The 22,945-nt window shown below is 42.3% G+C and overlaps 1 protein-coding gene and 1 long non-coding RNA gene across 3 annotated transcripts in view; one reads left to right on the top strand and one right to left on the bottom strand.

Annotated features, from left to right (window-relative positions):
• Positions 1-22,945, top strand: part of LOC141809968 (uncharacterized) — a 231,588-nt gene that overhangs the window by 154,192 nt on the left and 54,451 nt on the right. The gene's annotated exons all lie outside the window — the stretch shown is intronic.
• LOC141809641 (neurexophilin-1) lies at positions 257-22,801 on the bottom strand. Its single transcript, XM_074696757.1, has 2 exons — positions 22,308-22,801; positions 257-2,642 (listed from the first exon to the last, which is right to left on the bottom strand). The coding sequence occupies exons 1-2, from the start codon at positions 22,362-22,364 to the stop codon at positions 1,860-1,862; spliced, it is 840 nt and encodes a 279-aa protein (XP_074552858.1). The 5' UTR covers positions 22,365-22,801; the 3' UTR covers positions 257-1,859.

The following is a 22,945-nucleotide window of genomic DNA, read 5'->3' on the forward strand; positions in this document are numbered from 1 at the left end:
CCTTCAAACCTGCTGGAAAACAGGAAGTGGTAAAAAAAATTAAAAAAAATAAACAAAATACCACTTTTAGTTAAAACTAATGTTTAAAATTAGTCGTCCAAAAATAAGGTTATTAAGACGTCCTTTGAACGTCTGTTAGCGCAGTGGGGAGGTACTGTGGACTCCATGAATGGACGTTAAGTAGACTTTGAAAAAGATGTCTGGAGGAACAGTCTGCACCTTCAGGAGATCAAAGTTAAACGACCAAAAATGAGGTTGAAAGGACGTCTTTTGAACATCTCTTTGTGCAGTGTGCTTACCCACTTACTCCTGCTTAGATGTCCACTTGACGTCCATTGACTTGATCTGCACATCCATCAGACTTCTAATGTTTAGTGGGTATTGTTGCATTTTGGCCTTTTGTTAACATGGAAATTTTAGCCCAGTGGTTTTCAAATTGGGGGCCACCAGGAGGCTCTAGAGGGGCCTCCAAAAATTTGAGGGAAGGACAAAAATAGAATTTATATATATATTTTTTCCAAATAACAATTGGTCCTTAAATTAAACACATAAAGTGCCATCTTTGTCGGATCCTCACGTTTCTCATAGTACCTAACTGCACCTCAAGTGACAGCTGTATTTTTGTTATGACAATGTCAGAAGTGAGAAAAAACATTCTTAAAGTTGAAATTTCTCCACATATTTTGAAACATAGTCTGTTGGTTTCAAAAGGGGCCCCCAGCACAGTTAAGTTTGGGAACCCCTGTCTTGGCGGACCTTAAACGGAAACTTTTAAAAATGGCCTCCGGAGTGGACTTTTTCTGAAACTCAACCACCGTTGCCGTGTAAACAGCAAGCCGCCACTCTCAGTGGCAACGCGGAAATCATGCTCTGTATTGCGCTTGCCCATTAAGATTGTTATAACAGTAGCAATTTACGAACTACCTTGTTCTGCTTGTGCTGCTAAATCTGCTGACTGCCTTTCAACAAAATGTGCATCTGTTGCACCACTTCTGCAATTAGACGCATCCAATATACGCCTGACGATCAGCCCCACTCTACTTAAGTAGAGATCAACCAAAAGATGCCAAACTTATCTTCTTGACAAGACCGTTATATCGCCAACTACAGGTCTGGCATGCATACTGCACCGTTTCTTGTTATATAAACGGGCCTTAGACTGTCCTACCTTTGGCAGGCTGCAAAATCCAACACTACACCCTGACAATGCTGTGATGAAGGACTTGCACAGAAATATGAATGGATGCCTAAAAGAAGGAGTGCAGACTTTACATTCATGAGGAAAAACAACGCTCCCTCTGGTGCGTTAGAAACCATCATCGCCGTTTGCCTTCACAGTGGTGATATTAGAACGCCGAATGATGTTTGTGATAAAGTCTGGATTTGGATACAACTCTCCAGTGGGTCTTATCAGAGCGTTTAAATGCCTTCATTCACTGGAAACACCGCCTCGTGACTTTGCAAAAAGAGCAACGCTGCAGAGGGTGATTAAAAGGACACTCGACGTGAACAAATGGCTGAATGGAGGAGAGAAATATCTGGTGGAAAAAGTTGGCATTTGAGGTAAGAATGTGCATGTTGGCGTGTTTTTGAATCTCAGTACCAGTCCCAGTTAATGAATGCTGCTGTTTAGCATTCCAAATGCCTCATTATCTGCATACTGTAGTTTTAGTTTTGCATATATGTTTTTACATCTTACAGAAGTCAGGCTACAGAGAGGATTTTTTAAGGTATCTTCAGCCACCGTGGCGTTAAGGATGAGTCACAGCCCTGCTTTCCTCCTCTGGTGTCGCAGTCACTCCTTCTCACCCCTTTTTTTCTTCCCTCTCCCCTCCCACCTCTCCTCTCCCCCAAGCCTCCTACCCCGAGGGGAGGTAGGGCATCTCATTGTGGTAGTTGTAGTCCGGGCACACCTTCTGGACCAGGCGGTAGTCCGTACTGTAGAAGGAGATGTAGATACAGATGACTTTGAAAGGCTTGGAGCAGATCCAGGACACGTGGCTCTGGATCTGCTCCTGAAAGCAGGTTTTGGACGGGTCGTAGTTGCACAGCGAGGTGCGCTTGCTGCGATCCACTTTCTCATAGTCCACGCGGCAGTTGAAGATCTTTGAGTCCTTTGGGTAGACCACGCTCTGGCGCTCCAGATCAAACTCCACCGCTTTGACCGGCGGCACGAGGCTCACTGAGATGTTCCCCTGACCTGTGGAGTTGTGGCGAAAGTAGACGCTGAACGTGCCGTTGCCGTGGTCCACGATCTTCCCGGTGATGAGCAGGTTCAGCCTCACCGTCTTGATGTTGGAGTAGAAGTCCCCCCAGCCGAACATCTTCTTGAACTTGCCGGTCTTGACGATTGGCCGCCGTTTGACCCTGGAGCTGGAGGCGTCTGGTTTTAGGAGATCGCTGCCCAGCATCTCCCAGAACTCTTGTTTGGAGAACTCCTGCTTGGCGAAGGGGACCGGGGAGCGGTAGGGCAGCTCCAGAGAGGTGGTGTTAGCCGCTCGGCTCTTGCTGTGGAGCATCCAGCGGCTCAGGGGCGAGAGGGGAGTCTGCCCCGTGAGGAGGCCCACCGTCTTAGAGGAGGAGGAGGAGTCGTCTGAAGAGCTCTTGGGGCTGGGGGAGTCTTCTTCTTGACCCAGGGCCACCTGGAGAGACGAGGAAGGGGGGATCGAAGAAGAAAATAGAGAAAGAATGTCGGCAGTTATTCGCGGTGTAGAAAGAAACGTGGACAGAAAAGAAATTAAAGGTCTAATCAATACTTAATTTACCGTTCATACCTCCACTGCTAGTCGCCTTGACATTCTATCGATGTTTTATATATAAATACAAGGCTGAAATTTTGCAGGTATTGCTATTATTACATTTTTTGTTTACCTCTGCTGTGGGAGAAAACACTCCTTTATGTGTAGTCTCCACAGAGCCGATGTAAATCCCTAAGCTCACCAGTAATGGGCTCGTATGCCTCCTTGGAAGCCGGAGGGATCAAACAACAGATTCAAACAGAAAATCCACACCAAAACTGAATTCACACAAAGCGACAAACTCGGAGTCTGGGCAGTTTAATCGATATTTCTACAGGGGGGAGAATTCTCTACAAAGGCTGTAATGCTCTGGAAGAATAAAGCAGTGTCATTAAGAGATGCTTTGTAGAGTTGTGTCTCTGACAGCAGAGGTGAGAGGTTGATTTATGCACCTTTAAATGCACCGCGAAGAGCTGGATTCCTGCAACGAAACACCTCTTTCTACGCTCGCCCTCTCAAAGCAACTCATTTTCCGCTGAGCCAAATAAGAAAAGGTCACTCGAAGTCCTCTAACTGGAGAGGAATTTGTTCTCTATAAAATCTTAAAGAAGAAACTTGAAATAGAAAGTAGACTAAGCTGTGTTCTGTGTTTCTAAATGCAGCTTTTTGCTTCTGAGGCGTTGCTGTGGGAGTCTGAATACATTAGAAAGCAGAAGCTTTGTCTGCGTTTGAGAAAGAGAGGGGGATAATGTGAAATCACCAACAATAAGGATCAATTAACAGGTAGCTTCATGTGCAGAGGAAGAGTCCGGGCCTGTGACGTCTTTAAGTTTGACAGAGAGAACACACACGCACAAAGACGCTCAGTTTGTGTGTTTAAAATCATAGTAAAAGTGAACAATAAGTGAGAGGCAGAGTGTGTGAGTGTGTGTGTGTGCGTACGTATTACCCAGGGAGATTTTACAACTATGCATAATGCATGCATCCCTGTCTGTGCTCTGATCCATCTACTATCTTGACTGCCAGCGCTTCCTTACACAGGCTTAGTCGGGATTATTAAGTCTGACTCATTTTTATTCCATCTTATGCAGGTTTTTCAAGCTCGCTCGGATTTGTTCGCCTGCTCGGCAGTCAGTCAGCGATATTGATTTTCTGTCTCTCTAAAAACTTGCATTTCCTCTCATAACAATGCTGATCACATTTCCACTGCCTGTGCTGAGGGTTTTCCCGCTGATGTGCTTGTGGTTTGGCGTTTGGGCTCACATGAGAGGGGTCAGATTCTCCCTTCATCTGGTCTTTCTGCCTCAGGGACCCGAGACCTGCTCCTCTTGTTACCTGTTTGCAGTTGAGTCAACCCTCCTGAACAAGGACTTCCTGCTATTAAGGGGTGGATCTAAGGGGGGCAGGGGGGTGGCCATGCCCTGCCTTTGAATCTGGCTACACTTTTTGATGAAAATGAACCATACAGTCTCGGTAAAGACTTTGAGTGACACCTTTGGCCAGAATCGGTAAAACGTGTTGAGCCCACACTAAGCAACTTATCTTAATTCAAGACTACTTTTCCCAGGATGCATAGCGACAACAACCTGTGCTCCACTTTTTGTTGCATTCTGGTGTTTGTTGCACATTTTCACTTTTGATTACTAAACTGCTCAAATATCTTTGTTTTAAATCTTAGAGATTTCAGCCAAAATAATTCAGATGTCGCCAAGAAAAGCAGGTTAGACTGTCAAAGTTAGGAAGTGTATTGAACAATTTAAAACCCAGCTTAGTTCCAGCACTACGGTACATTTGACCACAGATAAGATAGACAGATCATTCTTTTTGCCAATAAAATCTGAGTGTCACACAATTTTATGTCACAAAGCACTGTTTTCTTCCACTGAGAAATCCAGGATAAAACATGATCAACAAAACATAATGATGCAGACCACGGTTGTTCAGTATCACCATAGCTTCCTACCTTGAATGTATGTCATTATATTTTGCACATTTTTGAGGGGTACAGCCATGACATTTCCCCACTTTAAAAATCTGTGTCAAATTTTCACTTTTCTTTAACGATTTATTGCATGTTTTAGAATTTTTTTAGTTAGTCTGGGCATAAGTCTGTGCATTTTATTAAAGTTTTGGATATAAGGGTTGTACTGATGTACAGCTAAAGTTTTACACAAAAATTGACACTACGCCATGTAAAGATGTAAAGATATGATCAGGCAGACCTGATATGGTAGGTCATACCCAAGGGGCAACATCCGGTCAGTAATAATGAAGCCTATGCAGAAGCGCTAACAGACGTTGTTTGTCGAGAATCCACTTGAAGCTGGCTGCAGAAAGACTGGAAGTCACATAGACACCCCGCCAAAAAAAAACAGACTTTTATGGCATTAAAAAACATATTTACAGCCTTGTTCAAAAAACAGCTTGGGTTCAAAACGCTGATTTCCCCGTAAGGTAAGAGATTTTTTTCTATCTCTTAGTTTAGAACTCACTAGGATTGTTTGATTTTCCAATCAAAAGGCACCGCCCTGTAGCTGCATGAAGAAAAACTAACAGCTGGCGTCATAGTGAATGTTGCTGCGTCCACGGATTAGCTTCATTTCACTGTTTCAGGAACAGAAAGGTGGCGTCACGGATGCTTTGTCCATGTTTTCTACAGTCTATGGTCACACCTGGTTAAATGCTGCTTAGCCTATCTGGCACATGTCTTTGCCACCCTTAATGGCGTCCAGCTCCGCCACTGCTCTTAAGAAGAGTCCAGGGAAGTCTGAGTGTCCAGCCTTTATTACAGATTAGCAGTATGCATGCCAAGTTCACACCCCAACAGAGCATTAAATTTAATGGAGGAAGACTCTGCCATTACAGGCACTAACGGTAGAAAACGCCCTGAATACTGATTTAAAGATGGCGGACGTTGTGCTCATTTGTTACTATTTCAGACAAAATGTGTGAAGAAAATCGACATTTATGGATCGATTGAACCCTTTGGAAAAGTATGATGGTGTTGAGATACAAGCAAATTTAGATTAAAGAGCTTTTCAAAGTTCTTCCTCTGGTTTACGAAACACTGACAAGAACATTGTGCTCCTTCCTACCTGGGGTCCCTCATCCAGGTCTACAATCCTTCTTGTATGCTATGCTCTGCTTGTGAAAGACGCCTGGTGCTCCCAGCCCAGCACGGCTCCAAATCTCTAGCCAGACTCTTCTCCTTTGTTGTTCCCAGATGGTAGAATGAATTACCTAACTTGATACGATCCACAGAGTCCTTTTCTACTTTAAGAGATGTCTGAAAACTCATCTGTTCTCCCCTTTATCCTCAGGGGTTGAATGGGTCAGAAGGTCTCAGACCAGCTCTTAGTCAATATTTGGACCAAAGTACCTGCTAAATGAAATTGTAGAATTGTAGTTGTCGACATTTTTCATAGCATGAGGAGTACACATGCATTTTGAATTAGTCTGATGGGGTTTTCCTGGATGCATACAGGCTCTGGTTGCTTCTTTAAGACTCTCTCAGTATGAACAAATATTTGGAGCATCTAATAAAACATTCATCTTTTTTGCTGTGCCTTCGTTTTGTCTTCCAGGCCAGCCGAGGCCAAGCGAGACGACTTGAACGGTGCACATGTCCTCCCCCATGCCTCCTATTGAAGGACCAGTTTGTGTTTGATTTCTCCTTTTCATTGAGCTGGAGGCTGCTGGGCACAGAGGGTAGCACTCTGCTAGCTTAAGAGCCCCTGTGGTGTTCTACAAAACGCCTCTTTAGGGCTCTTGAAAAATATCTGCTCTCACTTTCTATTTAACTGCCCCTTTGCTTTAAAAGACGCTGATCACTTTGCCCGCGCCGCCTCTCGTCTCGAGTGACTGGAGGATTGCACCAAAACTCCCAATCTGAGCACAAACACACTGCAGCTCACGGTGAAGGCAGCGAGGGAGGCGTCTGTGTCTCTGCCGGAGGAGAGACGAAGTGAGAGCATTGTGCTATTGTTGAACAGAAGATTTAAGTGTCTGGCTCTGCTGGAGGTGTCAGATTCAGTGTGCTGCTTCATCGTCAAAGACAAATGTAGAAATGAGCTTAAAACAGCGCTGAGAAAATGAAGATAGAAGTCAGACGGGAGAGATTACACCCTGTGATCCACACCTCTGTGCATGTTCTGCTGTATTTTACATTGCACTAAGGAACCTGCTCTTGAGTGCATCTCTGAGCTCTCAGAGGTCAAGTGTTATGCAGCAGTAAGCAACATATTTTTCATCATTAAATATAACGGCCACCTCTCTTTTTCTGCTCATTCTGGAAAACTGCAAACTGCTACAACTCTTTCGCCGCTCTGCGTTTAACTAGGAGAGTATATGGAGTGTAAGATTGAACTATCAGCGCGCTCACAGCTTTGACTTCTGCAATGTAAGCACGTTGAAATAGTGTCCCCACTTCTCTGTTACCTTCATGTTACCAAAAGATGAATGCTTTGCTTTGGAGTAATATTTCCTCTTTTTATTATGCGCACCCTGACACTGTGTTGTTAGAGCTGAGTAATATGATGTGCTGTGGGTATTGGTGCCACTCGCTTCCTTTCCTGTTTAAAATACAGTGCAAGAAGTCACCCTTTGATGATGCACAAATAATATCTTTATTCAGTCGCCAGAGAAGAGTTTTAATGAGTTTCAAAGATGTGTAACAGCAGAGTGTTTCAGCAGTAATGTCAGGGGTATGCTGTTCACTGGGTCACGCTAAAATATGCACCATAGCGTGAGAGTGAACGCCGCTTTGGAAGGAGAAGTTGATCAGACTTAGTTTGTTGTGTTTCATGAAGCTTGGCGAGATGTATCCCAGCTTTAAGTACTGAAGGCAAAGTGTGGGCGATGGGCAATCAGGTCTTAGTGAGGGGGCGGAGGTTCAGGGTGATTTTGTCATTTGTCATGTGCGCTAAGTGAGTCAGTGAAACGGCTGGAGAGAGGATGGGAGGTGGCTGCGGGCTCCGTCGCCACGGTAATTGTGAGTCATTCAGCCTCAGTGAGCACGGGCCTCGGGCCTCTCTCCCAGCAGGGGGGAACGCGGGGAGGGGAGCGATCCGCACAAGCCTGCCAGCTCCACGGGCAATAATCAGCCTGTTACAGTGACAGGTACAACGGTTTAACCCCTCTGCCTCTGGTGGCTCCAGCTCACTGTGGCCGCGCCGAGTCCAGGAGCCACTTAACTGAATCCGAGCGATAACTCTCAGAGAAACAGGAGGCGAGGAAAAGGCCGGCGTGTTGACCAAAGAAAGGAGGATCATTTTCCCTGATTAGAGCCACGCTTTAGTCAACAGCTTCAGACGTGAACTCAATACTTCAGTGAAGCAAATAAAGGGCTGTGGATTTATAAAGAGCAAACAATCTGGACCCACCACATCGACATCAGTGCGCCTGATTTCCAACATGGATAAAATGATTTTTCATACAGTTTGTTTACTCTCAGCTCCGTCTGCAGCACATGGAGTCTGCAGAGCTTCAAACTACAGCCTCTGAACTCTGCTGGGTTAAAGTTGCCATGGTGAGGAGTCACACTCAGATTCATGGTCGCCTAAAAAAAGTGTCACTGACGACATCAGTGCCCTTCTGACCATCGAGTGAAAACACAAAAAATCAGACTGTGGGAAAAAGATTCTCACTGCTGTGACGACGATGATCCTCCAGTTCTATTAGATTATGAGTAAAACTCCAGATTTGAAGACATTTTTTATTAGTGGAGGAACTTCTTCAGGGATTTACTTCCTCAGAGTTGGATTTATTTGATGTATAATGAAGTTATCCATCATTCCCAGGGCTTAATGGATGAATAAGAATAAAACTTTTTATGCCCTCATGTGAAAAATAGTTCAAAATCTTTGATTTTGTTTTTCAAAATCCTAAGAAATAAGTCAAATTCTCAATAAAGCTATTAATGACTGGGATGTTAAATTTATATTTGAGTGTTGTTTTTCTTCTTTCATTTATAAACAGTTTTTGAGTTGATTTGATCTAACACACTGAACAAGAAGAGAAATATACTAGAAACAAAAAATGCAGTCATTATTTTATTGGTAAAACAATTTCAAATTTATTTCTAGACTTGATTTTGAGTTTTAGCACGTCGGTACATTTAAAGCCAGAACTTAGAGAAATATAAACAACCAAAGTTCTAATTTTAAAAATAGAAGTTAACATTAAATATATGCCAGAAAAAGAAAAAAAAGGAAAAAAAAGTTTTGTTGTCAGGACCTTTTTCCTTTTAATAAACACCCTTGTTTTCTTCCATACAGATAAAGTAACATTTTGAAAACAAGAAATAATCTGCAGAGCAATAGTCATCCTCATAGACAAAGTCAGCACGATTTAGAAGAATACAATGGTAATTAAAGAGCTGAATAAAAAAAAAGCCAAATAAATAAATAAAAATAACTTAAATAAATAAATAAATGATAAAAAAATAAAAAAGAGATCATATGTAAAAAGGGTGGGCGAGACATTGATTTTTTTATTTTATTTTATCTTTTTTATTTTTTTTCCCCTTTTTTCCCCTTTTTTACCTGCCCTATTATGTTCCATACAGATAAAATAATGTTTAAAAAACCAGAAACAATCTGCAGTGTGATGAATGTCCTCAAAGTCAGCATAGTTTAGAAGAATAAATGGTAATTAAAGAGCTGAATTAAAAAGAGATAATATGAAAAAAAGGAAAATAAAAAAAAAGAAAGAAAGAAAAAAAAGAAAAGGGTAAAAAAAAAATGCTGTCTGGACCTTGTTTTTTCTTTTTTATAACCTCCACCCTTGATTTCTTTCATAGAGATAAGAAAAAATGTTGAAAACCAGAAACAATCTGCAGTGCGATGGTTGTCCTCAAAGTCAGCATAGTTTAGGAGAATAAAATGGTAGTTGAAGAGCTGAATTAAAAAGAGATAATGTGAAAAAAAGGAAAAGTGAAAAAATTGTTGTTTGGACCTTTATTTTTATTTTTTAACCTCCACCTTTGATTTCTTTCATACAGATGAGAAAAACGTTGAAAACCAGAAATAATCTGCTGTGTTATTTTCGTCAAAGTCAGCATGGTTTAGGAGAATAAAACTGGAATTAAAGAGCTGAATTTAAAAAGTTAAGACAGTCAGTTTTAATCAACTGTCAAAAAGTAGAAAGTAAGAGTTTGTTTTTGCCATTTTTACATTAGATTCACTTCATAAAAGAGAAAAACTGATATTTAAAAGCATACTGAAAAGCATGGAATGTAAAAGGAAGGACAGTTTAAAGTATGAGCAGGAGCATGCAATGTCTCTTGAAATACTAAAGCAGAAATCTTTGAGGTTTGTATGATTTAGCTACTAGAAGAGAATCCACCAACAAATTCACCAACAGCCTGTTGCTGCAGAGTCAGTGTTTATGGGAGTCTGGCCTCTAAGGCATCCAATAGCCAATCAAAATATGACAAAAAAAGATGGAGCTGTGTGTTTTTTGTTTGTCTGAACCATTTTCTTTCTTTAACTTTTGAATAACTCCATTTCTGTTGTTAAAGTTTGAGCTGCAGAAGGAACATTATAAAACGAGCAGACAGAGCGATTAAGAGGTTGGACATCTTGTTGTCTTCCAGCTCATCTCCACCTTTCGTCTCTCAGAGACGTGATGTTCCAGACGTGCTGCTGGCGAACACACTGAGCACAAAGTAAAGATGAGACTCTGATTATCGGTGACAGCCTTTAGTCAGAGAATCCTGATTAACTTTTATTACCATCACTATTTGTCACAGAGTTATTTCTGCTTCCTGTAAAAACATGATCATTTCTCATCTACGTGCTCTCAGCAGACTGAGGTGGTTGAGGATTGGGCTTCATGTGACCGTGTCACTCATACTCAGAGCTGGTTTCATCTGAGAGTTAAGCATGAACCACGTGTGTGCGCTCCTGCAGCGATGGGTTATGAATAAGCAGTTTTAATGGACGCATGATCTGGACTGAAGCAAACTGATTGATCGTTTGATTGATTAACACCAGGAACACGCCTACAGAAGCGCCCAGCGGGCCTGAAAGCATGTGCTCATCCCGGGAGCTAACAAGTTCAATAAGCACTCCATTTCCTCCGACTGTTGAGTTAAAATCTTCATCTCTAATATGACATCAATTTTTAATTAAAGAACCCAGGCGGCTCAGATTTCTTAAGTGTTCGTCGACGCTTTATTCTTTTTTATTCTGTCTCTTCGCCACGTCTCCACATCTAATATGCTCACTGCAGGAGGCTTCTCTGTTACATGATTAAAGTGGGAAAATGGCGGTGGCCTTATAACTAATTATTCTTCTGGCTAGTGTGCATCCAGGAGGAGGCGAGGGAGAGGAAGGTAATTTCACAAGAAACAAGCCATTTGACTCTTAATGAATAATTTACTCTTTCTTCTCGGGGGTCAGCGGAGCTCGGATCTGAACGCTCGCTGAATCCTTTTTACTCTAAACTCCGAACTTACAATCCTTTCTTTTATTCCTGCATCCTCGTGACGCTGTCAGCTCAGTTCGGACGGGTTCACGTGTGTTCCCAGGAGAGCCGGGCTCTGAATTGGCTATCAAATTTTTACATTATAAGATATTGACAAGTCGGTAGTGCAGAGTGGGAGGAGAGGGGAGGTGGAGGGGAGGGTTTCTCCCAGGGGGGATCGGAGAACGAAGCGAGGCCTGATGGGCTGATGGGTCTGGGCTGATTAAAACAGTGTTCACACCTGTTTGGTAAAAGGTGGAAGGACTCATTGCTGGTGTCTGGACTTTCTCCTGAAGGAAGCAGAAAATTCAGCGTCTGAAAACGAAGCATGTTCATGAAAAAGCTCTTCAGGACGACTGTTTAATTTAAGCAAGTAAAGGTGTGAAGCAGTCACATCAAAAGACAATAATCTAACCGTGGAGCTCTGAGATTAATCGTCTGAAAGCTCCGCAAAGGCAAAGAAAATTGAATTTAAAGTCTAAGTGAGCCAAGTCCCAACATTTGAATCCCATCCAGATGTGACTTCATATGTATGATGAACACGAACACGAACACGAACACGTCCTGGATGCTTTGAAGATTAAAAAGCTTCCTAACACATCTGGCTGTGCTGCACAGCTCGGACAGCTGAGCACCCCGCCATCCTCCACCATCTCCCCGAGGAGCTGAAGTCTTTAACAGATAAACCCACGTGTGAGCAAGGAAGTGAAATCTGATCACAAGTGCTTACTTTGTGAAACATCTGAAACGCTTCCTGCCAGCAGGTGTGAGCCACAGCCTTGGAGAAAGTGCTTATTTTAACGTCTTAAAAAACAGACGTGTTCTCACTTTTCATATCTGCCCTTAGAGAGATGACGGCATGTGTTTAAATGACATTCACCAAGAAAAGGAGGATTTATCACATTTACTCTGCTGCTGTTTTCCTCTGATTAGCCTTAACTTTAACCTAGAGTTACTTTCAGGCTTTTTCTATGAGCTAGATCTTTTATAAGTTGTCTTGATGCAGAAAAAGTATGCTAAAAGTCTCTGTAGCTAACTTGTTGGCTGTTGGCTGCTGTGTATGTTGATGAAAGTACGGTGGCTGAGAAGTGCAAACCAATATTTTAAAGTTTGAGACACTTTTACAAACTTTGAACAAACTTATTTTTTTACAAAATATTTTCCAATTAAAAATAACTTTCTTTAACTAGTAAAACACCTCAAGGACAAAAATTTGATGGATGATGGAAGATAGAAAAACTTTGGTAACACTTTTCTTTAGAGGTCCACAAATTTTATCGCACTTAGGTAATAATTAGACAAAGTTTTTCTTATTTCTTTGAAATTACCCCTGAATTTCATGAGAATTTGGTGCAAATTAGCACATAACTTCTGGCCAGATGCCTGTACTCACAGTGTCTGAAGCCTTCAGTTGTATCATGTAAAACATTATAGTCCTAACCATAAAGGTTTATCATGTTACATGTGATCTCAACAAACTGGGAACGAAAGAACTTGGTGACATTAAATAACAAATAGCTAACTATCAACTGCTTACTGGGAAATTGAATTATTCACTTAACATTTCAAAGGTAATTAGCAGAGGAAACCATGAACCTAACTTCAGTTTTCAAGAACGAAGCAGCTATATATCACCTGCTTCTCTGGAAATAGCAGAAACGTTGAGATACTTCTAAAAACATTTTGTGGTGGATTGTGATTTAATTTCAAATCCACATTATTTGAAAGAAGTTATGTGCTAATTTTAAAGAAATAAGAAAAGCTTTGTCTATTTTTTTACCTAAGTGTGATGAAAGTTGTGGACCTCTAAAGTCAAGTGTTACCAAAACTTTTTACCTTAAACTTTTTTTTTTTTTTTTTAAATTTCTAAACAAGTTTGCAAAGTCAGAATTTTGACAGAAAGGGAACTTACTTAACGTCAAACGTGACCCTTAAAAGATTATACCTGAGAAGTTGGTCAGTTTGTTTTGGCATTGACCAGAATTCCAGAGTCCGTCCACACAAAAAGCAAAATTGCGCTTTTTGGCTAAAGTGGATTCCGTAAGATGGACAAAACACAATGCCCTCACCATAAACCAGGGATCACAAACTTGTGCCATGGAGGGTCAAGAGGCTGCAGGTTTTCTTTCCAACCAGAAACTCCACCAGCTGATTTCACTGATTGGCCCCTACTCTCTGTGTGAAGGTGAGGTAATCAGTGAAATCAGCTGGTGGAGTTTTTGGTTGGAAAGAAAACCTGTAGCCTCTTGACCCTCCATGACACGAGTTTCAGATCTCTGCCCTAAACTTTCCATGAACTCTCTCTAAACTTTTATAAACGCCCTAAAACTTGCATTTCTATGCCTTTCCTCAGCATCTTCCATTGACATAAACTGACTGACTCCTCAGGTTTTATCACTTCCTGGTCAATTCTGGCATTTCTTACATTTCCTTTCAGTCAAAATATTGACTTCGTAAATTTGTTTCAGGACTTTTAAAAGTGTTTTGCATCTTGTAAATTTGTTTCTTCATTTTTAAAAGTGTTCCTCTAATTTTATTTTATTTTCAAGACTTCATGTTCAAGACTTAATAACTTTAGTTTGCACTTTCTGGGCCACCGTACAAAGGGCATGGTGTGCAGTTATGTCCTGCTAACTTTACATTAACCAGGAAACACTTGAATGTGAGAGTTTGTTGTAGCCTCTCTGTAGTTTTTTTACTATTAGATGTGTTTTTTTTCTTGAAGTAAGAGTCTGTTAGTTGCAGATATAGTTTCAGAAGTGCAAAAAGACAGACAGCGTGCATACTGCTTGACCTTTAACGATGGTTTCTATAAATATAATTTGAGCTTGTGTTTGTTACTGGCTCTGTTTTAGCTTCTCATTCGCTCTGTTCGCATTCAGCTTCTCACCCTGAGCATTCACAGCTGCTGTTGCAGGTGATTTAAGTTTTTCTGCTTCCTTTGATCATAACTACAGTTTCTTCCGTCCAACCTGACCTTTCCTCAGATTTCAAATGATTAATTTGTTTTTCAGAGTTATTCCTATTAAACTCCTGTCACTTTTTAATGAGCTGGCTAAAAAAAAATCAATGTGCTATAGGTCATCAAACTTCCTGCAGATTGAAAACAGCAGATTCCAACAGGGTGGCTGCTTAGCGAGGCGTGAAGCGTTGCATGACTGCTCAATCGGACATTTCCCGCAGAAATAAAGGTAGAGATAATTGCCAGTGGTTGCTGTCCTATACTCTGCAGCACTGCATCCTCTGTTCGATAGAGAAACCAGCGTACTCTGCAGCAAAATGTTCCCATTATCCGTTTCTTTAAACGCTCTGCTCTCCAGCCCAGCCAAACTCCCTGATCCTCGTGGCTTTGCAGCGCTTTAATTGGAATCCCCCTGTAAGGACCCTCAGCGTGCCTCGTCTGGACGTGTGCACCACTCTGACCCTGAAAATCACTGTGCGTCACCGGGCAGCACGCTGCTGAACTGCACACTCCTTGTTCATCCGCGCAGAACAGACTGTTTACAGATTGTGTGAGAATTGAGAATATAAATGGGCTCTGCTGCTGTATCCAGCAGCTGCAGCTGCACGGCGGTGAGGTCAGCGCCGAGCTCGAGGCGTGCAGCTTCAGAAAAAGACCTCATCCACGACCTGGCGTCGCCCTCTTTTAATAAACCCACCTCACCTCTATCTTCTGTTTGCACGCCTTCACATCTTAAAACGAGAAGTCTTTCTGATGTGACACTTTTCACTTTGCAGCAGAACAACTTTTACTACAGTCAGCTCCTGCAGAAGCTTTGTGAAATTAAAACGCCTTTTATGGATTTTTCCCTTCCTTAGTTATTCCTCTGTGTGAAAGTCAAGCGCATCTTTATCTGGATCCCTCGGGAGTTACACCCACTCATTCCACCCAAGGCTACGAGTCGTTTTTCTTTAAGCTGTGCTCTGTAATCCACCCTTCACTATCCGAAACCCGCAGACAAACCTACATATATTCTTCCAGGATTTGCTCCGTCTCCCAGAGAGCAGTGCCACAGTAAATTGTGCTGCCTTCGGAGTAGACAGCGTATTCTGTCTCAGGACAGCTCTGCGCTTCAATATGAAGGCCTGTCAGTGTGTCAGAGAGCACACATTCCCTCCGTCTGTCTCTGTCTCCCCTCTTGTCTGCAGGGAGCCCTGAGGGGGGAGACAGGGAGCTGTGGAGAGACATGAAGGAGGAGGGAGGCAGGGGGGGGTCCCGGCTGAGGTGAACCTCTGGGGTCATTCTCGCTGTGGTCGTGCATAACTCAAGCTGCTTTCCAGCACAGGCAGGAAGCCACGGAGGTTGTGTGTTATACGACAGGCCGCGCTGTTCATCCACTGCTGCTTCGGGGTCAGATTGCTTTCTTATTTGCTCAGTGTTAGGCTGTGTGTTTGAACAATGAGAGCGGTCGTTTCTCTTAAAGTGCTGCTTCATACACTGAAAAATCACACAGGGATGTGGATGCGTGCTACCTTCAAGACAGGAAGATATTCAAGATTATTTTCTGCAGCAACTCACAAAACCCCAGGAATGTGTCACCAGCATCTTTGGATATTTCTGCTCTTGACTCTGGTATATTATAATTTAATAAAACTCAGATTAATTAGACAGAAACCAAAACAGCCCAAAGCAAAAATAAAGTGCCTCCAGTGGAAGTGTCGTATGTAGAAACAAATTCATGGATGAAAAACAATTATCATGCAATTATCTGTGAGAACGACTATTTTTAGACGTCGATTCACGATTAGTAGTGAAGACAGTAATTTGACAGTAAGCAGGATGAAATCTTCTGTTTTTGGAGCTGTACCAAGTTTCTGAAAAGAAAATATATCACAAGTGATACTGATACTGTTTCTTGCTCATATTGCTGCACTGACAGTCTCAAAAACTTAACCCCTATTCACTCATGCTCTCCTGAAGTTTTGTAAAGATTTCAGGAGCTCTTCCTGGAAATTGTCCAAAGTTACTCGCTCAGCCTCATGAGTTCAGAGTTGATAACTTCAGACTTTGACCATGAGATCTTTTTTTTTTTACTCGTAAGAGCGTGTTCAAGCAGCAGCCTCTGGTCTTTGAACATGGTGCCAATGCAGAGTGTGTAAAAACTGCAGTTCATGGTGCAGCCGCTTGGAGCTGGCTGCAGAACAAACACACTCAGCCCAAGAAGCTGATCTCTACAGCTTCCCTTAAACATGATACTCCTTTATTTATAAGACAGTTCCTGGTCTGCTTCCTGCCTGTTTGTGTGTTTTTAACCTCTTCATGATCTCTGCACTGCAAAAAACTGAATCTTACCAAGTGTTTTGCCTTGTTTTAAGTAAATACAGTCTTGTTATACTTGATGTGAGCCATATTCACCTGACCAGTCCAGAAAAAAATGTCTAATTTCAAGTTATTTAAAGACAAAAATAAAGTCTGAATTGTTTGTACCAAGTAAAAAAAAAATCTGCCAATGGAACAAGAGAAATTATATCAAAAAAATGCCAAAAACTAGAAAAATGTCTTAAAACAAGAAACTTTTCTCTTTCCAGTATGGCAACCATTGACGATGGGGCTCAAAACTCTGTATCAGAAACAAATGAGTGATGTCATGAAGACTTGCAGCCTGAGGTAAAGGGTCAGGCTTCTCTTGTTCCAAACACTCAGACAGAAATAGGTAAAGGGGCTGATGGGTACTCTGCGCCCTCAGCCTTGAATCAGTTGCAGGATGACTTCAGTGTTTTTAAATCTAAAATGAAACATATGGAACGTACTCTTTAAGATGATGTTTTAGCTCAGCTGTTTGAACAACTGGCTCCAGTTTATTCCATAATGTTATGTTTTGCCCCTTTTTGTTTTTTTTTTCCATCTGTAATGTTGTGTGTTTGCTGCTTCAAATCTTGGCAAGAACTCTTCGGAAAATGAGGTTTTTTAACACAATGAGGCTGAAATGGTCAAATAAAGGTTTAAAAAACAACAGCAACCCTGAAACTTTGAGTTTTGCCCATATAAGGGCGTGGCCGACTTGAGTGACACGTCAGCACCCTCTAGTCGCAAAAATGCTCAAGTCCCACCTCTTTCCCCTCATCCTAACTCAGAGTGGGTTGAGTCAGCATTTCCAGGACGGCAACCAGGGCTGAACAATTAATTGATTTTAAACCGACATCGCAGTGTAATAGAGTGCAATTTTCAAATCGCAAAGGCTGCAATTAAAAAAAAGAAACGCTTCATGTTCACAGACTTGGAAGGAATATGGTAACTTTTACTTGTTCTCCCGTATAACCAGCAAAAGTCAAAATGCTGTTTTTTTCTGGCAAAATAAAAAAAACCTGTGGGCGACAAAGATCCATCCATCCTCGTAGATCGTAAAGCCATACCCCTTGGTCACTTTTTTCTGTAAAATTTCATAGTGTTCCTTTTTCTTTTTCAATTAAGAAATGCAAAAAAGACTTGTTTAAATGCTAACAGTATCTTTTGTTGGTTAGTCATACTATAAAATGACTTAAAACTTAAAGATAAACATCCCCCCCAAAAAAATTGTATGCTAAATCGCAATATTGGTCTCAAAAAAATAAAAAACGCAATTAGATTATTTTCCAAAATCCTTCGCCCTAACGGCAATCCACCGTCGATAGGCTTCAAAACTCTATATCAGAAAAAAATGAGTGATGTCACGAAGACTTACAGCCTGATACAGGCTTTGAACAGCTTCAGATGTTTTTTTTAGTCTTCTTGGTCTAGGTTGTTCTCTCGGTCTGCAGATGGACAAAAAATTACACACTGCAAAAAGCTGTACTTGCTGTACTTTCAAGTGTTTTTGTCTTATTTTAAGTAAAAAAATGTCTTTTTACACTCAATATAAGCCACACTCACCCAATCAGTCTGGAAATATGCCTTATTTTAAGTTATTTAAAGTTAAAAATGAAGTCTGAATTGCTTGTAACTACTAAAAAAATCTGCCAGTGGGGTAAGAAAAATATACTTGTATCAAGACATTAGTCCAAGCACATTTCTCTTACCTCACTGGGAGATTTTTTTTGCTTGAGATAAGACACTATTCTGGACTGGTCAGGTGAATGTGGCTCATTTTAAATCTAAAAAGACATTTTTTACTGAATATAAGACAAAAACACTTGATAAGATTTCAGCTTTTTGCAATGCAGAGCCGGCTGACAACATCAAATATTAGTCAATTTTTGAGGAGTTTTCTGCTTTTGATTTGTTGTTTTGTGAAATGGAAATAGTTATTTTTTCCCTCAAAGATTGAAGATGAAAAAAACTTGTGTTATCAACCTTTTTTTTTAAAATCTCAGTGAAAAAACATAATTTTGGCTGTGATATGAAGGGCAAGACAATCTCTAAGACTCGTGTTTCTTGTCTGTGTTCAGTCTGTAAATCAGCTGATGTATCACTGAATTAAGACAAAGTCAGGATAAATCACATCAAATCAAACTGCTGTCTTCCCTAAGGTTTAAAATCTGTTTTCTTTCTAATAAATACCACTTAATTCAGCTTAATTTCTACATTTTAATGACTTTTCTGTTGCCAGATTTGATGCTGAGCTGTGGGGATGCTCTTCAGTTAATAACAAAGTGTGTGTCTCTGTGTGTGTTATTGTGTGACTGGTGAAGAAGAACCTGATACTTGTCCCTCTCACATCCTCATACTCAGGGGGAGAGATGTCACCGGCATAACAAGCCTCTCTGTGCCTTTCCAACCCTCCCTTCTGATTGAAACTCCACAATTATGAATGACTTTTCTGCGTCCTGCGTGTGCGGGATGCGGGGAGGAGACGAGAGGCTTACGAGGCCTGACAAGTCGATTGCAGCGATGATGGCAGGGAGGGGGAAAAAAACGGCGAGAGCGAGAGAAAAACCACGAGAAAAGAGAAAAATTAGTATTCGCTGTGCGGCTGCTGCCTCACATTTGCGTCTGCGTGCAGTATGCGCTGTATGAGATGAGGGTTTTTTTCTATTTGTTTTTCTCAGGATTGAGGTGGTGCTGCAGCTCTGCTGGGGATAAATCCACCTGGACAAGGTTAGCGACCCCGCGAGGAGGACAGGTATCTACGATATGAGAATGTGAGAGTTTCTGACAGGCTGAGAGGAGTCTGGTGAAGTCAGGGTTCACACTTATTTCTAATTTCACACACTTTTAAGCATGTGTAGTTCTCTGATTTGATGCATTTTGTGATCTTAGCTGTGGTGCAATGTGAGGATCTTTACAAAGCTGCAGCTTCGTCATTGTAAGAACATTTTACTTCCTTAATTGCACGCTAAGTCTGCAACTCTTTCCTTGCTGGTAGCAAAGTCAGATGAAGGGTGGTGGTAGAAGTTTGGCTTATCTCCTGATGCTTCTGCAGAAGTCACGTGTTGCAGTTTCTACCACAGAGAAGAAAAGAGCAGCACAGGAACTTTGGGATATGTATGAAATCTTTCCCTTGCATTAAAGAGCAGCTGAGGTGAAATTCACCCACAGAATACGACGGCGGTGCCTGTGTCTGCACAGAAAAACAACACAGGGAGAATAAAAAAAAACAGCCGTCTCTCACGGCCACACCGAGGCTACCTGAGGTCTCATCCCTTGTAGAAAACACCTGAGAGCAACAACAGCAGCTGCGGGCCTCGCTGCGTGTGAAGGTTACAAGCCAGCAAGGCCGGAGGAGTGCAAAAAGGAGGCACTTGAGTCTGCAGAATGGACACCTCTTTGTCTGACTGTGTGTCCTCAGACGTGCTGATGAAGAGCAAACATTCCCTCCGAGGTAATGTGAGGATATTGGGTGTAATTTGGTGCAGCTCAGGGTCGTATGATTCAGATTGTGAAGTTTTTCTCCCTCCTGTCTCTCTGGGATTCAGATTGTCAATCCTCAGCTCCTGCTGCTGTAATTACGTGTGGATTAAGAGCATTTTCTCGGCTCTTTCGGAGCAAAAGGCAGAAAGGATCCGTCATGACTGTCAATGAGGCAGATGTTTAACTTCTATTTTTGCTCTTTATCAGCTTCATCTTTACCTCGGCGGCTCTCATTTGCTTTGCCTTCACACCGCTCTGCACCTGGCTCTGTCTGTTTCCACTGTGTCAACTTATCTCACATAGACACCTGCTTTTCCTTCGCACGTTGTAGTTTTCACTTTTATTCTCACTTAATGTAAAGAAGAAGAGGTTTGATGTTACATGTGGTGGGAAAAGAAAGATAGATCTGCTCTTATTTCTTATTTTAAAGCTCAATGACAGGATATCAACTGTCTCGACATAAACCCACATCTGCAACTCCAACCTCCACCGGAAACAAACATTATTCCTCAAACACTCCATTACACAAGTGAGATGCTCTGTATTATTCATACGCCTCCATTAAAACAAGTATAATTAACATCTTTAACACATCATTCATCACACAAAGAACAGGCGGAGTGGCACCTTGTGCTAACAGGCGACGATCAGGAAGGCCCCTGGAGACCTGCGGCCTCTTTTACAACCCCAAATCCTCCAGATTGAATTTTTAATGCAGCAGCCGTATTTGATTATTAATCACAGCTCTGCTTCATAATAAAAAGTTACTCAATTTATTAATTGCTATGTAATTTATCAATGTCACGGAGGGCTAATGAATTACCCAGAACCTCCTGCTGAGGGAGGACATGTACATTTTCTCAGAGATCAGGCTCTGCAGAGGGAGAGAAACCCCAATTAATTTCATTATCATTAGGCACAGACCTTGTGTGTTACAATAGGCAGCAGCCCTGCAGCACATAAAACTGCTCCCAGACAACACAAGAGTGCGTGTTAAGCCTATTATCCCACACTCTTGTATCTAGTTATACAACAGCTGAAAAGGCGCTCATCCCCCCATATTTTAAAGCAGCGTGTGGTCTCTTCTTCCCTCACTGATCTGTTGAAACAGCTCCGTCTCAGCCAAATAAATCTGTGTGTGTTTAATCTTTGGCTCTCCAAAGGGCCGCTCCTCCACCCCGAGCACCTCGCCTTAATATGAAAAGCACAAGGTCGTCCTTGGAGGGATGCAGACACAATCAGGTGCATCAAACAAGCACTCCAACATCTCCTCTGACTGTTCTTTTAATTTTCCTTTGGTTTTTTTTTTTTTTTCTTCCTCTTTTTGGAGCCGGGCCCCTGTGATACTCAGCCCGGGGCTTTCTGAGCAGAGCAGAAGGATGTTCCAGTTTCTCTCTCCTGTGAATCAAGAGCCGATTTCTCATTAAAATCTGCTTTTTAATAAAACTGCAGGCAAACATGAAAGAGGAGCTGCTGATCCAAATTTGATTGTAAGGTTATGTAATGCTGGAAGTGTTCATTAGGAGCGCGGAAACAGCTCGACAGCTGGTGTTATGGGTCAGCGAGGGGCCTGAGGAAGGTGCCAGGATTTAGTCAGCTCACTTTTTAAGTGTTACCTTGGCTGACATGATGTGAGTTTGGATGCAGAGAGGGGTTATTGTGCACAGAGGTATCACTCTGCTGGAGTTATTACACCTAAAAGTGGTGAAATGTGACACCAGAGGGGAAGACTCTTCAAAATAAGAGTCTCAGATTGATCATTCACATGGAAAGCTGATTGTTGCTTTTACTCCAACACCCTGCAGGATCTTGCATGACCTTTGCATTCTCATCTTTCCTGAGCAGCTTTTCCTCAGTGGACACTGCTCTAACCTGGACCCTAATCCGGTTTTACCCTGAGGATGTGACCACCCAGGCGAAAACTTACTCACACACTCACAGCTGAGCATCAGCGCGGCTGGAACAGCAGGACGCGCTGGTGACGGGCGGACTGGTGCGCACGCTGCCAGCACGAGTGTCCGCTGGGATTAGTGGTAGTACAACTCGCCCGAGCGGGGTCAAAGTGGATGCTACTGACTCAAAATCTAGCACAGATGTCTTTAAGTAACGCTTTGGAAGCAGTGAGCAGAACACAGCAGGCGAGGAGCACCCATGCATCTCTGCAAGACACCACCGATCCCATCTCCTGCAGCTCCCAGTCACCGCTGCGCACATTCCGAGTCCGACTTGAGAAGTTTTTGTCGCAAATGCGCTGCAGACTGAGGTGGACTGAGGTGTAATCGTAACGGAGCGGGATGCATGCACACACACCACATCGTGACTTTTCGGTTTCTTACCAAACAAGCGGTTCCGTTGAGGAGGAGCAGGATGAAGCCGCGGTTGGGACGCATCATTCCGGCGCGTAAAAAGCCACAGCTCCCCCCTCCCCGGTCACAAAAAACACACAAAACTACAGAGAAAAAAAAACTCCTTTACACAGGCTTCTCCTCCTTCTCTTTCAGGAAGATGCTCTCCCTCCGACACAGGAGCCCTCTCTACTCACGCACGGTCCCATGTCCAACACAGGCTGAGCTGCAGCTTCCAAAAAAAAAGAAGAAAGAAAAAAGAAAAAAAAAAGCTCCTGAATCCACTTGGAGCTCCTTTCTTTTCTGTCTCTTCTCGAACCAATCCCAGGTTTGAGTCAGATCAGGAGTGAAATGAGAAATCCATGAATATGCAGCAGGCTCTTAACATCCATTCAGACATGTGAAGGGATTCCAGTGGCTGAGGAGTGTGTGTAGATCATATCTGGAGAGGAGATCCTGACCTGCAGCCTCCTGCACAAACTGAGCGATGCTGAGACTGGCAAGAGCGAACACACACGTTTTAACAGTTTCTACTCCCTCTCCCTCTCCCTCCCTCTGAATGTGTGTGTGTGAGTGTGTGTGTGAACTCTCTTTTCTCTCCCCTTATCCCTCCAGCATCTCCCTCCACC

The sequence above is a fragment of the Halichoeres trimaculatus genome, unplaced genomic scaffold, assembly GCF_033239565.1.
Source record: "Halichoeres trimaculatus isolate MK-OKI-2021-1 unplaced genomic scaffold, fHalTri1.1 fHalTri1_scaffold_20, whole genome shotgun sequence".
NCBI lineage: Eukaryota > Metazoa > Chordata > Actinopteri > Labriformes > Labridae > Halichoeres > Halichoeres trimaculatus.

Bases quoted from the DNA above. Each gene is read 5' to 3' on its own strand.
- LOC141809641 (XM_074696757.1), bottom strand. From the start codon at position 22,364: ATGATGCGTCCCAACCGCGGCTTCATCCTGCTCCTCCTCAACGGAACC. The intron at 2,643-22,307 runs GTAAGAAACCGA...TCGTCTCTCCAG, and splicing joins TCAACGGAACCGCTTGTTTG to GTGGCCCTGGGTCAAGAAGA.